The following is a 14,558-nucleotide window of genomic DNA, read 5'->3' as shown; positions in this document are numbered from 1 at the left end:
CTTTCCGCTGCTCCAGTGCGTGGCACTGTGAGAGGTCACCCAGCATCCACTCCGAAGAACAAAAGCCGCTTCCTATTCCTAGTTCGTGTGTAAACATTCTATACTGAATCTCCAGCGCTAAGAACATTTACATATTTATTGTTTAATATCTCATGCATCCATTCAATATGGTTGGTGTAAAGTGTAAAGAAGGGTCGAGCCTTTTCTTTTGAAATGAAAGTGGAATAAGAAAGCTTAATGCGGTTGAGAACATGGTTAGATCACTTTTTTTTGGCCACTTTCCAAAACGGAGGAGGAAGTCGCCTAACTCTTGAAGCTCATCTTCCAAAAGTAAGTTAAACTTAACTTTATAAAGCATTTTATTGTATGAAATGTTTGTTTTTTAGTAAAAAAAAACAACACAGGTTACTTCTACAGGCCTTAAAAATGAAATGATCTGCATTTATGTAGCGCTTTTCAAGTCAATGACCTTCCAAAGCGCTTTACAATGTGCTCCACATTTCCCAATAGTGGCCTTGCAGCCATGTAAGGCACTAACCTGCTTATTGGGGGTATTAGGGGTTCAGTGTCTTACCCAAGGACACTTCGACATGTAACACGGACGAGCCGGGATTCGAACTGGGATCCCGGGATCCCAAGACGAGCGCTCTACCTCCTGAGCTACTGACGCCCCAAAATACTTATATAAACCTTAAACAAGCATTCCATACAAAATGTAGCACTGAAGCAACTTACGAACAAATTCAACTTATGAATGATCGTCCGGAACCTCGTTCGTAGGTAGGGCAGCGTCTGTACTATCAAAACGATTCCATCATCTGTTGGGTGCCTGCTTAGACTCATTGTAGTGACCATTGTTACGCCGTTGCGTGATTTATTCTGGTAACAGGGTAATCTAATGAATCATTTTTTCCGCCGCTGCATTACTTTGGTAGCAGAACGCGCCATGCCCCCCTTGGCACACCCAATACTGTTTTTAGCGGCACGGTTTTCCACTCTCCTCAGTAATGTTTATGTCTCATATATTGGATCATGTCATCATTCAAAATAGGGACTTTTATTTAGTTAGATAGTGATTACGAATACAGTATCTAATAACACCTCAAAAGAAAAGGTGAAAAATTGGTGAATGCGGCGGCCACCGACTCGTGTCGTTGGCAAACGAAACGACTCTAGGAGCCGGCTCCCCAAAAATCAACAGCTGGTTCCCTTCGAGAAGCCTTTTTTCTCTTATGATTGGTCAATAAGCTGTTGTTGAGCAAAAAAATTTACAATTGTGAGATATGCTATATATATTTTTTGTAGATTAGAAATGTTTTAATCATATTTTCAGTGTTTTTCAGTGTCAATTTGTTTATTTTTTTCTTCTTTAAGCTCTCTTTTCTGTCTTGAAACGGACCGGGAAGCAGGAAGTTGGAACTCATTTGCGTAGACGATCTGTCACTTTAATTGAGAAAGCAAAGTTGTCCAACACACAAGCGGACCAAAAACAAAACAAAGCAGGCTCAAATGCAGGCAAAACTACAGACTAGGCATTTAGCGGGATTAAACAGAACTTGCAGGAATCTCTCAGAATGTTACACCGAAGTGCAACAAAGTCCAACAAGCACAACAAGAATAAACAGGTATCATCAAGTCTTCAACAAGGGTAAACAATGATCTGGCAAAGGGCAGTTCCAAAAGGCGCGTTTATGTACCCATAGGAGTAATCAGGAAATGCAGGTCAGCCGGTGTCAAGGGGCGGGGGCAGCTGGGCGCCATGACAACCGTGCAGGACATGACATTTTCCTTTAGTGATTGTATTTTTCTGTTTCTTTTTTTCCATTTAACTTATTAAACAAATTTTATATTATTTCCTGCCGGGTGTTACTTTATTATATTGTTAACGGTTTAAATTTGTTGCACTTCAAGTATAGGATAAATCTATTGCTGGTGAGGTGCAATAAATATTACAAGGTTCAATAAGACAACTTATCTGTGTTTCTCTATTCAACCGACTCAAATACTGCTCATTCAACAACTTATTTCAAAATAACGGAAATAGTTACTTTCCCTGTTAACTAGTTACTATAGAGTAATTTAAGTAATAACTCAATTACTTTTGGAAGGAGTAGTTCGTGAGTAACTATAACTAATTATGTTTTTTAAAGTAACTGTAACGTGCCCAACACTGGTAATGATCAATTTTATTCATTACAAGATGTCAATATAATTAAAAAGCCCTGTGTGAAGAAATTTAGGGATCCATGTTGTAGTACCTTATGAATTTTCTCTTAGCTTCATTGATCCCTGGTTCAGTGTCCACCATGTCTATGTGGTTGCTCAAGGTATCTTCGGGGAACAAGTCCTCATCGATAACTTTCTCTGTAAGAAAAAAATCGAGCATCAAACTAAATCGGTTTCACTATTAACCGTGAGGCTTAAAAGCCAAAGTTTTGACTACTGCTAATGCTGTTTGTCAACAGTAATTAATGTGTGCATATTTATTCTGTACAGGGCAAAAAAATTTTTTTTTGCATCCCACTCATATGGAGAGTCTCTTTAAAAAAATTGCTTCAAATTAATATGTTAAATCTCATCTTTCAAAAACAATACTATAAAGAAAACCAACTTACTCTAGGCTTTGTTTGTATTTGTGGTATTTCTTTAACTATTTAGAAATAAAATGTATGAGTAAAATTATTAAAATAAATACCATCATCAAATATCCTTGGTGATCACAGTAAACATCCATCCATTATCTGCGCCGCTTATCATCAGTAGGGTCACGGGGGTGCTGGAGCCCATCCCAGGTATCTGGTTGCCAGCCAGTCGCAGGGCACACAGAGACAGACAACTCACTCGCTCATTCACACCTAGGGACAATTTTGACCGGCCAATTAACCTGACATGCATGTCTTTGGAATTTGTGGGGAAACCGGGGTGCCAGCAGAAAACCCACGCAGGCACAGGGAGAACATGCAAACTCCACACAGGAAGTTTCGATCTCATAACCTCAGAACTGTCCAGCACACGCACTAACCACTGCGCCGTCATGCTGCCTCTCAGTGAACATATGTTGTAAAAAGATTCAAGATAAACTGATAACCTGATAGTTAAGCCATAACATTGTCATACTGTCAATTTCATATGTCACCTGTGGCCTCCTCCTCGTCCTCCTCCTCCTCTACCAAGTCATCCAGGGCGTAGTTTCGAAGAAACTCTGCAAACGCTCCGTTTTGCTGGAGCAGCTCCAGATACGAACCCATTTCAGACACCCTGCCGTCCACCATCACCACTATATTGTCTACTTGGGGCAGGTAGCTGATGCCGTGCGTCACCAAAATACGTGTCTGAGTTAAGAGAGCAAGTAAAAATGATAATATCGATTGGAAAAAAAAATAACAGTAGAGGAAATCGCATAGCAACTACTGAACATAGATGATAGGAACACACTTTGCCCTTGAGTGCTCCTTCTGGACCGATGAGGTTGTCGAATATGTGTTTGGACACGTGGGCGTCGACAGCAGATAGCGGGTCATCAAGCAGGTAGACATCAGCATCACTGTAGAGCGCTCGGGCAAGACTGACCCTCTGTTTTTGGCCTCCAGACAGGTTAATGCCCTATGGGGATTGACAGGTCACAGGGCTAGTTAAGTGCGAAATGATAACAAGATTGGAAGAAAATCATAGGAAAATAAACTGAAAAAAATGTTTGCCCAATTTGAGATACAACATTTTGAGGGTTTTATCTTTGTAAAATATGTTCCTTGTTTAACTTGCTATATACTATTTTGTTTTAAGTATCAAGAAAAAAAATGAGATTGGCCTTCTCTCTGCTCCTTTTCATTCAGTTACCCCGATTACATTTATGGTTGTAGTTTGAATAAACAAAATAAACTAACCGAATCAAATTCCAATCCATTAGGTCCAACAAAGTTCAGAGCATGTGAGCTCTCAGTCAAGAAGAGTGAAAATGAGCCTAAAAGGAAGTACCTTTTCTCCTATTTCCGTCATGTCCCCCCCTGGTAAAACCTGCAGGTCAGGGGTTAAGGCACAGGCCTCCAGAACGCACTGGAACTTTTGCTTATCGTAGGCTTTCCCAAACAGGATATTGTCACGGAGCGTGGCGTTCTGGATCCACGCCTGCTGGGGGACGTACGCCACCGAGCCCTGAGAGGGAAAAAAAATTAACCTCTTCCTGTTATTAAAAATTTGATGCGACGCTGTTTTGTGTCAAATGGAAAGTAAAGGGGTTAGCTAAAATTGGTGAATCAACTCAACACAATAAATTGCTAGGAATCTATGAAATGCTAGGAATATGCCTGTTTGTTAGATAAATCTCAAATAGGTGTCCCTTTGTTAACGGTGTGACTGCTTCTATTTACCGTAAATTCCGGACTATAGAGCGCACCTGATTATAAGCCGTACCCACCACATTTTAAGTGGAAAACTGCTTTTGTACGTACACAAGCCGCACCTTTATATAAGCCGCACGCGCCCACATTAAAACATGTAACACAATCACAAAAGTAGCCCGAACCCGGCTTTGAGTCCCGCGACTGTAACTGAATGTAAAGTACACAGTCCAAAATGAACTGAAAATGATACCGGTATTTAATATTTGATGCAGACCTGCAGAGTCCAGGTGCCCGTTGAAACTAATCCAAGGAAAAAAAGTCTATATTTTCAAAGGTAAGGGTGGGAAAATATGTATATCAATTATTGTCCGCCGCAACAACAGGTCTCACTCACCTTTACCCCTCTTCCCGTCAGCCCGCGTCTGCTCCGCCCCTCGTTTTTAATTTGCAAAACATATCAGAATAAGTATCTCAAATAAATACATTACAAAAATGTACAGGTGCAAATACATATTATACATCGGTTACACATATTTACAAAGAAAGACGGTACACCGAAAGGGTTTTCAAAGCTTTAATTTTAATATTATAACTTTCATCCCAAACCGTGCCTGTGAAGAGTAGCAAAACGCTACTAACAACACGCTCGCAACAAGGTAAACAGATCTGTTAAAAAAAACACACCACAGTTGTAGAAACCATGGTAAACCGTCCTCATCTCCCTCCTTATACATGACGTCATCAAAGTCGTCTTCCCCAGTATGGGAAAGAAACTTTGCCACATAGACGACGTCAACGCTCCCTTGGTCAAAAACACGCTAGCAACACGCTCGCAAAGTTTCCTTCTTTATCGGACTGCTTGTTGGCTTCTAGCTTGAAAGCTACCTCATGTGGCTTTCATTTTCAAGTTGCATGATGAGGATATGTCTACGCAAATTTAATTTGTGCACAAGCTACGAAGTTGCAGCCTTCCTCGGCGCATATATTCCACCGGTCTGAATCTTACCGTTTGTACTCGAGCGCCGCTGGCGGCTGTTTGAAAAATTACATAAATTGGCCGCATCACTGAATAAGCCGCAGGGTTGAAGGTTTGGGAAATAAGTAGCGGCTTATAGTCCGGAATTTACGGTAAGAGATTTTGCGTCCATCAATAAGCCCTTTGGTGCAATAAATTCATTTTGTATTTATTCCAAAGGCAATTCGACTTTGATAATGTTTTTGTGAATCAAGTCGAGTAGCGAAGACATACTCGAATGGAAACATCTCCTTCAAGTTTCTCCATTTCCCCCAGCAGGGCAGAAATAAACGAGGACTTGCCGCACCCAACGTGGCCCACCACTGCCAGCAGGGAGCCTTGAGGCACCAACACGTGAATACTAAAACACAGTAAAAGATCAGACCTCCACCTAAATTAGCATGTATGACACTTGACAGAACGTACTTGTGGAGAACAGGAGGATCTTCTTTGGCCCAGGTGAATTTGCCATTGACAACACTGACTGAATATTCTACAATTGAAAAAAAATACAGGCATATTGTGACAATTGACACATTAGCAAATTACTCAGATTAGGTCCTACGTCCAGAATCACATCATGCCCTGTATCACTGGCTGAAAGGGACAAGCAGGAAATAGTGATCGGGCATGCAGGAGTTGCGACACCACCCTTACCCAACGATTGATGTGCTTTGATGACAATGCGTTTATTGTCAGGCATGAGACATCTTTTGAAGAGAAAAGCAAATAACTGTTTGCACTTGCCTGACCCCATGTTCTTCCTGTTCACTGAATTTGGGTCCAGCTCATCGTGACTCAGGAAGTTCTGGATTCGCTTCAGTGACACACTTGTCTGTAAGACAGGAAAACAAAATCTGGTGGGATCTGGTGACTAAGGAACTGTAACAAAAAGCTTTAAATGGCGTACCTGCACTAGGCTGCTAATGACTTGGGGGAGCATGTTGAGCGGGAATCGCAAAATATTGAACAGGGAGAGGGACACGAAAGCTTTCTCGGCATCCAGGATGTTGTTCTCATCCACTGTTACGTACACCGCAAATGTGGTCAGAGCAACCTGAGGACACAACGGTAAACAGACAGGAGACAAACGACTAGTTACAACAACGATGACTCAAAATAAATCACCTCGTCTATTAAAGCTAGGAATATACTGTGTAACAATATTGGAGCTATTTCACTCATTATTTCTCTGGTGGTGAAAAAAACAAATAAATCAAGAACATAATTATGCTGAGGTCCAGTTCCCAAAAAAGCTTACTACTGACCGATGATTGTGATTTTCAAAGAAATTCAAAGAAAAATTCACGCAAAAAACAAGTTTATTTTTAAGTGTCATTGTTGCCAAACTGTTCATAAAATTGTTACAAAGTGAAAATGTACAAAAGAGCAGTAACTTAAAAACACTAATGATAAATCCTGACCAACATATTCTTTATAAATTGAATAATATTGTTAATGCATGTTGAAAATACTGATTACAGTGTTGAAAAAAAATCCTGAACCATATTTACAAGTCAGTCTGAACTTGACTGCAAAGCACACATATTGTACTACCATAATCAATTCTTTCATTTATGGCTTTGGTTGAATATTAACTTATTTAAAACAAACATTTATGTAGTATGCCACATTAAAAATTTGTTTATTCAAATGAACAGAAGATATGTTTTGCATTTTTGGCCGACTTTGAGAATTATATCTACTCTGATCTCCCAAAGTCTAACATCAAAAACATGCAGCAGGTACAAAATGTTGCAGCTAGGCTGTTAACTAAGTTTGATGACATTACCCCAATTTTAGCTGAACAGCATTAGCTCCCTGTCAGTTTAAGATTTTATTTTAAGGTTCTGTTGGCAATATGCAAAATTATCCATGGATTTTCCCCCCCAAAGCTTTCAGATTTAATTTCTCTCTATGTTCCTGCTTGGGGCCTTGTCTCAGAATATGCTGGTCTACTAGTGATCCCAAGAGCCAAGAAGAAATCCGCAGGATTGAGAGCGTTCTGTATTCGGACCCTGGGGGAGCGGAATGCTCTGCCGTCTGAGATTCGATCTGCAACCTCAGTGGTACACATTTATCTTCAATGTCTTATGATTTGTGTTGACCTCAAGACGCTGTCAATTGGACATTTTGTTATTACCATATATTTAATGTTGATGGTGTCTGTGTATTGTCTGTTGATGCTCTTTCAACATCCATTGCAGTCTGCCTATCCTGGAAGGGGGATAACCTCATGTATGGCCCCTTCTCTAGGTTTTTTTTTTTCATTTTCGCCAGTTGAGGTTTTTGAGTTTTTCCTTGCCCTTATGGAGATTTTAGATCAGGGGATGTTGTAATAGTAGTCTGTAAAGCCCTTTGAGACTTGTGATTAAGGTCTATGCAAATAAACATAACTGGAAGTTATGATAGAATGCAAGCCTTTCTACTTTGAAACGTGGTAATTCGATCTACTTTTACACATTTTACTTTTTAATTTCATGATTTTTCTTAATAAATTGTGAAATCAGTGTGGCTATGACCAAAGAATAGTAGGTACCGAAAGATGATAGTTGATAGATATCACTGCAAGAATTGTCTGGCAGCTTTACTTAACCCTCAGACAAAGAACATTTTAAGTACATTTGAAAACAACCTACCAAAAAAGGTGCGCTGGTCCAGGCCATGGTTGATAAGGCCCCCAAGTAGGCAGCTTTTTTCAGCACGTTGAGCTCCTTCTGCCGGATGGCCAGCACTTTTTCCTTGAAGGAATTCTCCCAGGCGTACAGCTTAAGCACTTTGATGCCGTTTAGGATCTCATTCATTAGTTTAATACGGCTGTCTTTGTACTGCATCTGCTCTACCTGCCAAACAGAAAAATGGAGAATGGATTTTATTTTAATAGTGTGCTAGACGTTGTCTAACACCAGAATGAAAGATTGAATGTTTATCAATACCTGATAGGCACGGCTCTTCATGGCTATTACAGCATTAAATGGAATCAGCAGGATCATAACAGCAACTCCAGCAAGAACAGAGGGGCCCAAATTCTGGAAGCAAGGTTATTTATAAACATACAAGAATGAAAATAACAAAAAAGAATACATTATTCACAATCTTATATCCATTTATGCACAATGGTCAGCTTTTGTGGTATTAGCTCAGGAGGTAGAGCAATCGAAGGTTCGGTTCACGGCTCCTCTGTGTTATATGTCGAAGTGTCCTTGGGCAAGACACTGAATCCCTAATGCCTCCAATAAGCAGGTCGGCGCCTTGCATGGCCGCTATTGGTGTGTGAGTGTGTGTGTGAATGGGTAATTGTTAAGCACATTGTAAAGCGCTTTGGGAGGTCTTCATTGACTTGAAAAGCGCTATATAAATGCAGACCATTTACCATTTACGGTATCACTCCTTATATTACAGTATAACTTTATCTCAAACTCGATAAGTGTAAAATTATAGGTCTTACCCAGGGATCGGCAACCCAAAATGTTGAAAGAGCCATAGTACACTATCAAAAACATGGCTGGCGCCGATAAAAAATTACCAGTACGAGTCTTTTGAAAATCGAAACAGGAAAGGGATTCATACATAAAACTTTCATATCAAATATTTATTGCAAACATTTCTACAGCACTGTAATACATGTTGTGTCATGTTTGTCTTTCCATATTTAAAAACAATGTGTTTCCTTCCCACTGCTTTTCTCCATTTCTGAATATTTTTGACAAAGATCCATGGGACCACTAGGACAGTGCATGAGGCTCTCGAGCCACAGGTTGCTGACCTCTGGTCTAATCTCTAAAATCAACCAGGCCAAATTGTTTCTGGAACGACTTTTTATATTGAAAGTCCACAAGGATGCGTTAAACACTAACTAATCCAAAGTCAACTTAGCAAAAGCAGGATTTTTCTTCCTCAAGAAAATAAAAGTTAAAGCAGAGTCGGAGACATGTTGTGGCCTTCTTGTCACGACTACCGCAAGACTAAACATGTCAAGACAATGAACATGCCTTAAAGAACAGCAGTGACATCATCAAGTTGTCTTTTAAAGGCAAAGTATGTTTAAGAGCAGTGATATCTGCACAGTAGGCAAAAAAATATGGTAAAGGAAAATCATATGTACTTTTTGATACGACTGTATACAGATATTTTAGCCCAATCATATAAAATTTGACAATGAATAAATTGACAGATATGTATATTCTTTTATAGACAAATGTGTTGATCCTTGCTGAATATTTGTGTCCTGAGCAAGAACATCATTTTTGTAATAGGACTACAAAAGAATTGGGTGGTTTTCCAACCAATTAATTATTTCAACTGAAACTGGTATAAACAAAAAAAAACACTCTTAGTTGATGTACCTGCCACAGGAAATAGAGCGCAAGCATAATCTGCAGAGGAGCCGACCACAGCATGTTGAGGAAGGTGGTGAGGTCCATGAAGCGTTGTGCATCCACAGACATTAGGTTGACCACTTCGCCCAGTGTTGATGAACGTTTGGCCGCGTTTGTAATCACCAGCGACTGCAAAATAGACAAAGAGCAGAGCTATCATTAAAGGATGGCGAAAATCTCATCTGACCTCCACTAAGAGATGCGCATACCTTTCTATAGATGGCGCCAATGAGCGCTGTGCGTACGTGCATGCCGGTGACGAAGCAATACTGAAAGTGCTGGTGGAGGATGAGCGTTTGCAAGAAAGCCGTGAAGAACATGAGAAAGGCGAGCGAATAACCCCACCAGTCAGGAACGCCTTTTTGCTTGGTGAAGGAGATCAGCATTCTGAGACCAAGGCATCATGCACAAGCTCAGTACGTCTTAGTATTACTTTCAACTCGCATAAAGCATTTTGAGTTGAGTTAAGTAACTATAAATCCAGTGGCAAGAGCGAACAGTATCTACCTGAGCAACTGGGGGTTGACAAAAGTGATGACATCCTGCAGAAGCTTGTAAGCGGAACCAATCAGGAAGTATGGTCCAAAGGCTTTGAGCAGCGCACGCAAAAATGACGGCTGGCGGGCCAGTGCTTTCTGAGTAGACAGCAGCACTTCAGCCTCCTCCGTGATGCTTTCTCTTTTATCTCCTATGTGGTTGTTCACGGATGCTCCAGACTTGGAGTACACCACTTCATTAGACGGACACTGCTTACTGAAAAGAGGACGTTGGTTGATGTAAAATGCAGAAGTAAAAGAGAAGCCTTTTTCAAAATTGTATTTTAATGAATGAAAAGTACTGATTGAAACCAATTCAATTCAAATTTAAACCTGCTTTCTTTGCAGTAAAAAGGAGTAATGCTTTGAAATTGTACGCAGCCCTTACTCGTCCACGCCCCAACTACTATAGAAATGTAAGAAAACATTTGTTCAACTTGAAAAAAATATACACTCAAGTTCTGCCTGACACATCTGCAGCACCACTGCAGGACAGGCATGACGAAATCCAGCAAGTCGCTCAACAGGTTTGATTACCGCAACTCAAAAGGACTTAGTGGATCATTTAACAGTGAAACTCATGGCTAAAAATATTGCAGTGGGAACAAAGAAAGAAAGGGGGAAAAGTTCACGGCTTGTTATAGTCAATCATACTATTAGCCTGCTGTCATTATACAAGGATAAATTAATACATCTGTCATGCGGTGGTTCCGACATATAAAAATACCTGCACGTATTTGTGAAATTGTGAAAGTACCTTTTGAATTTGGCTTGCTCCTTTTGCCACTCTTTCTGCAGTTTTGGCACAATGGCCTTGGAGCTGTCACGCTTGTTCAGGGACCACAGGTCTTTGGCCTCAAGGGGCATTTTGTAGCCTTTAATCGCCATACTAAAAAAGAAAACACGAAATTACATACATTTCATTTTTACGTCCATTTTCAACACAACTTTCAATGTATTGACACTCCCTTCAGAGTTTAGCCTGCTAATAGTGACTCACGTTCATTCGCAAATAGGGATGGACAAATAGAAAACATTGAAGCTGTTGTGCTTGTATGAGTAACATACAGGGTTGGGTAGGGTTACTTTAACTTGATTACTTTCGATTACTCTTGGATGACTCCAATACCAAATATGCTAATAAAAGACAAAAGAAACTAAATATGAGTACAATTGCAAAATTTTGTGCAGGCTTGGGGAGTAACGGAATACATGGAACCGCAAAAATGATGTTGGCAAGCTGTTTGGATTTGTTTTCATTTTGTTTCTGTCGCATTTTATGTTAGTTTTGCCGGAGATCAAAGCCAGGAGAGACAGCTTACCACGTGTTGTGAGTCATAATTGTATTCATATTTAGTTTTTTTTGTCTTTTATTAGCATATTTGGTATTGGAGTCATCCAAAAGTAATTGAAAGTAATCAAGTTAAAGTAACCCTACCCAACCCTGGCAACATATGTCATTGCTACTAAGTAATATCGACATGAAACAGAAATATTTTGAGTGTCCCATTTCTTCCCATGCTATAAAATCCAATAAAACCTAATAATTGTGTTAATGAACATTTTATATGAAGCAACAGGACCAACCGTGTAAACCACCAGAACGTCATGGTTGACAGAAAACCAGCAGTGGATTCAGGGCACACATTCTGGGATGGGAAAAAAAACAAAGGGTAGAGAGAAGAAAGTGCTTGTAAATCGCAGAAGTAGACTTTCTTTGAATACTGATATATATGGGGGGGCTAAGAGCAAATGATAATTCAAGACAAAAAGGTTGTGGAATAAAATTGGAGATGGAAAACTAAATTGTTTTAAAGCCTCAATTAAAATTATGGCATGCAATATAACCCCCAGTTTTTTTCCAACTACATATGTCACGTGAGACAAAATTCCATTTGAAGCCACTGCCTCCATATCAAATGCATTCTGCAAGCAGCACACAGAAGCATGCCTGAACATGCAGAACTTAAAATTATGGGCGGATAACATGCAATGACTCACGGGGTCTGTGACAACATTGGAAAACAGCGGCGGTTTCTCATTGAAGCAGCACAGGATCAGCTCCAAGACCACCAAGCCGAAGTACAAGTAGAAAGTGGCAAAGCGCAGCTTGTCCGTGACTTCAACCTGACGTTTGGAAAAAGATAACGCAGAGGAAATGTTTTCAAAAAGTAAAAACTATCTATCTATCTATATATATAAATATATCTATCTACCCTGGTCATATCCCTCGAGAGTGGTGACCAACAGCAAGACAAACACATACACAAAAACAAAGAAAATAAAAAAGGGAAAAAGTAGCAAAAAACACACACAAAAAATATTTGGGACCATGGCCAACCCAAATGCCCAAACACCCAAACAAGTTAAGCAACTCGGCACCTAAGTTGGTCATGCTTTCGTCCCTCCAGATGAAACGGGACACAAGAAAGCGGCCATGTCACTCAGGTCAGGGTGACACAACACATTCTTCTGTTCAACAGCAGGGCCCGACAGCTTTCACTGGTTTACCCCTGCCGCATCATACAAGTACCCTGCCCATCCCTTAGAACGCGTCTAAACATCCCACTCTCCCCTCAAAAGGAAAATCAGCTCTCTAAAAACAATTATTGTAAATTCCGGACTATAAGCCGCTACTTTTTTCCCACACTTTCAACCCTGCGGCTTATTCAGTGATGCGGACAATTTATGTAATTTTTCTAACGGCCGCCAGCGGCGCTCGAGTACAAAAGGTAAAATTTAGACTGCAACTTCTTAGCTTGTGCACAAATTAAATTAGCGTAGACATATCTTCATCATGCAAAATGCAAAAAGAAAAGCACATGACGCAACTTTCAAGCTAAATGCAATCGAGCAGTCCGATATAGAAGGAAACAGAGCTACCGCACGTAAACTTTACTTTGCGAGCGTAATGCTAGCGTGTTTTTGAATAAGGGAGCGTGGGACGACGTCTCTTTCCCATACTGATGGAAGACGACTTTGATGAACGTCAGTTATAAGAAGGAAGATGAGGACGGTTTACCGTGCTTACTACAAGTACGTTTTGTTTTGTTAACAGAGCTGTTTAGTGTGTTGCGAGCGTGTTGCTAGTAGCGTTTTGCTACCCTTCACAGGCACAGTTTGGGATGAAAGTTATAATATTATTATTAAAGCTTTGAAAACTCTCGGTGTACCGTCTTTCTTGGTAAATATGTGTAACCATGCATAATATGTATTTGCAACTGTATATTTTTGTAATGTATTTATTTTAGAAACTTATTCTGATATGTTTTGTACGAGCAAATGAGAAAGAAGGGGCGGGGCAAACGCGGGCTGACGGGAAATCGAGTAAAGGTGAGATGTGTTTGTGGACGCGGCCGACAATAGTGGATATATATTTTTCCCAACCTTACCTTTGGAAATATACACTTTTTTTCCTTGGATTACTTTCAACGGGTACCCGGACTCTGCAGGTCTGGATTAAATCTTAAGTACTGGTATCATTTTCCGTTCATTTTGCCGGCTGTGTTTTAAGGACTGTATCGGGCATGGGTTAATTTCGTGTTCGTATTGCGTATTTTTAATGTGGGCGCATGCGGCTAATATACAGGTGCGGCTTGTGTATGGACAAAATCGGTTTTCCTCCCGAAATGTGGGGGGTGCGGCTTATAATCAGGTGCGCTCTATAGTCCGGAATTTACGGTACTATTAAAAACACATAAATGCAAATATACTGCCAATATTACGAGTCAATCTCACCCAAAAGTGTGTACATTTAAAAGAAAAATCTATACACAGCACAAGTATCTGCAGCTATTAATTGTTGTTCTTTAAAGACAGAGCATAAAATGCTCGCTTTGAGTGCCAGAGGGATTATTTGCAGTGCCGGCAAGTTGCACCTCAGTTGGTGTGCGCAAGCTGCACCAGAGGTGAGATAAGTAGCCTACAAACAACAGGCCTAGTATTCCCTCTTCCCTCTGTGCTTAGCAGTGGCCTGGGCTGACCCGTGCAAAACATACAGTCAGCTCAAAGCCAAAGCAGAAAAAAAGAAAACAAAAGGTTCACTTTGTTATTCTTTTGATATTATGTTAGAAGATGACAATCCAGAATTTTTTTGTTGTTGTTCTGTTTTTAATTTAAGGGGTTGGGGGGGCTGACAATGCATATTGACTGCCTTAATTCCTGAACTCAAATACTAAAACATGCGGATAAAGATTTCCAATAATTTTAGCTATAAAAAAAAATTGAATTTCGAGAAAAATAGTATAAGCATTTCAGGGGAAAAAAACGGAGAAACGTTTTTTAAATA

General features: G+C 40.1%; 1 protein-coding gene across 2 annotated transcripts in view; it reads right to left on the bottom strand.

Moving 5' to 3' along the window:
• Positions 1 to 14,558, bottom strand: part of abcc3 (ATP-binding cassette, sub-family C (CFTR/MRP), member 3) — a 46,012-nt gene that overhangs the window by 16,591 nt on the left and 14,863 nt on the right. For both annotated transcript variants that reach the window (XM_088324145.1, XM_088324144.1), the window contains exons 5-20: positions 12,272 to 12,397; positions 11,858 to 11,919; positions 11,028 to 11,159; positions 10,242 to 10,487; positions 9,944 to 10,121; positions 9,702 to 9,863; positions 8,292 to 8,384; positions 7,995 to 8,198; positions 6,266 to 6,412; positions 6,103 to 6,190; positions 5,782 to 5,848; positions 5,590 to 5,716; positions 3,976 to 4,152; positions 3,436 to 3,603; positions 3,137 to 3,332; positions 2,259 to 2,364 (exon numbers count right to left, since the gene is read on the bottom strand). In XM_088324145.1, coding sequence (XP_088180271.1) covers positions 2,259 to 2,364; positions 3,137 to 3,332; positions 3,436 to 3,603; positions 3,976 to 4,152; positions 5,590 to 5,716; positions 5,782 to 5,848; positions 6,103 to 6,190; positions 6,266 to 6,412; positions 7,995 to 8,198; positions 8,292 to 8,384; positions 9,702 to 9,863; positions 9,944 to 10,121; positions 10,242 to 10,487; positions 11,028 to 11,159; positions 11,858 to 11,919; positions 12,272 to 12,397 — 2,279 coding nt within the window. The remainder of the gene's footprint in view (positions 1 to 2,258; positions 2,365 to 3,136; positions 3,333 to 3,435; positions 3,604 to 3,975; positions 4,153 to 5,589; positions 5,717 to 5,781; positions 5,849 to 6,102; positions 6,191 to 6,265; positions 6,413 to 7,994; positions 8,199 to 8,291; positions 8,385 to 9,701; positions 9,864 to 9,943; positions 10,122 to 10,241; positions 10,488 to 11,027; positions 11,160 to 11,857; positions 11,920 to 12,271; positions 12,398 to 14,558) is intronic.

The sequence above is a fragment of the Urocampus carinirostris genome, chromosome 19 (assembly GCF_059441175.1).
Source record: "Urocampus carinirostris isolate Australia breed hairy pipefish chromosome 19, RoL_Ucar_1.0, whole genome shotgun sequence".
NCBI lineage: Eukaryota > Metazoa > Chordata > Actinopteri > Syngnathiformes > Syngnathidae > Urocampus > Urocampus carinirostris.
Note: the sequence above shows the minus strand (reverse complement) of the source record. Positions and strands in the feature narration are given on the sequence as shown.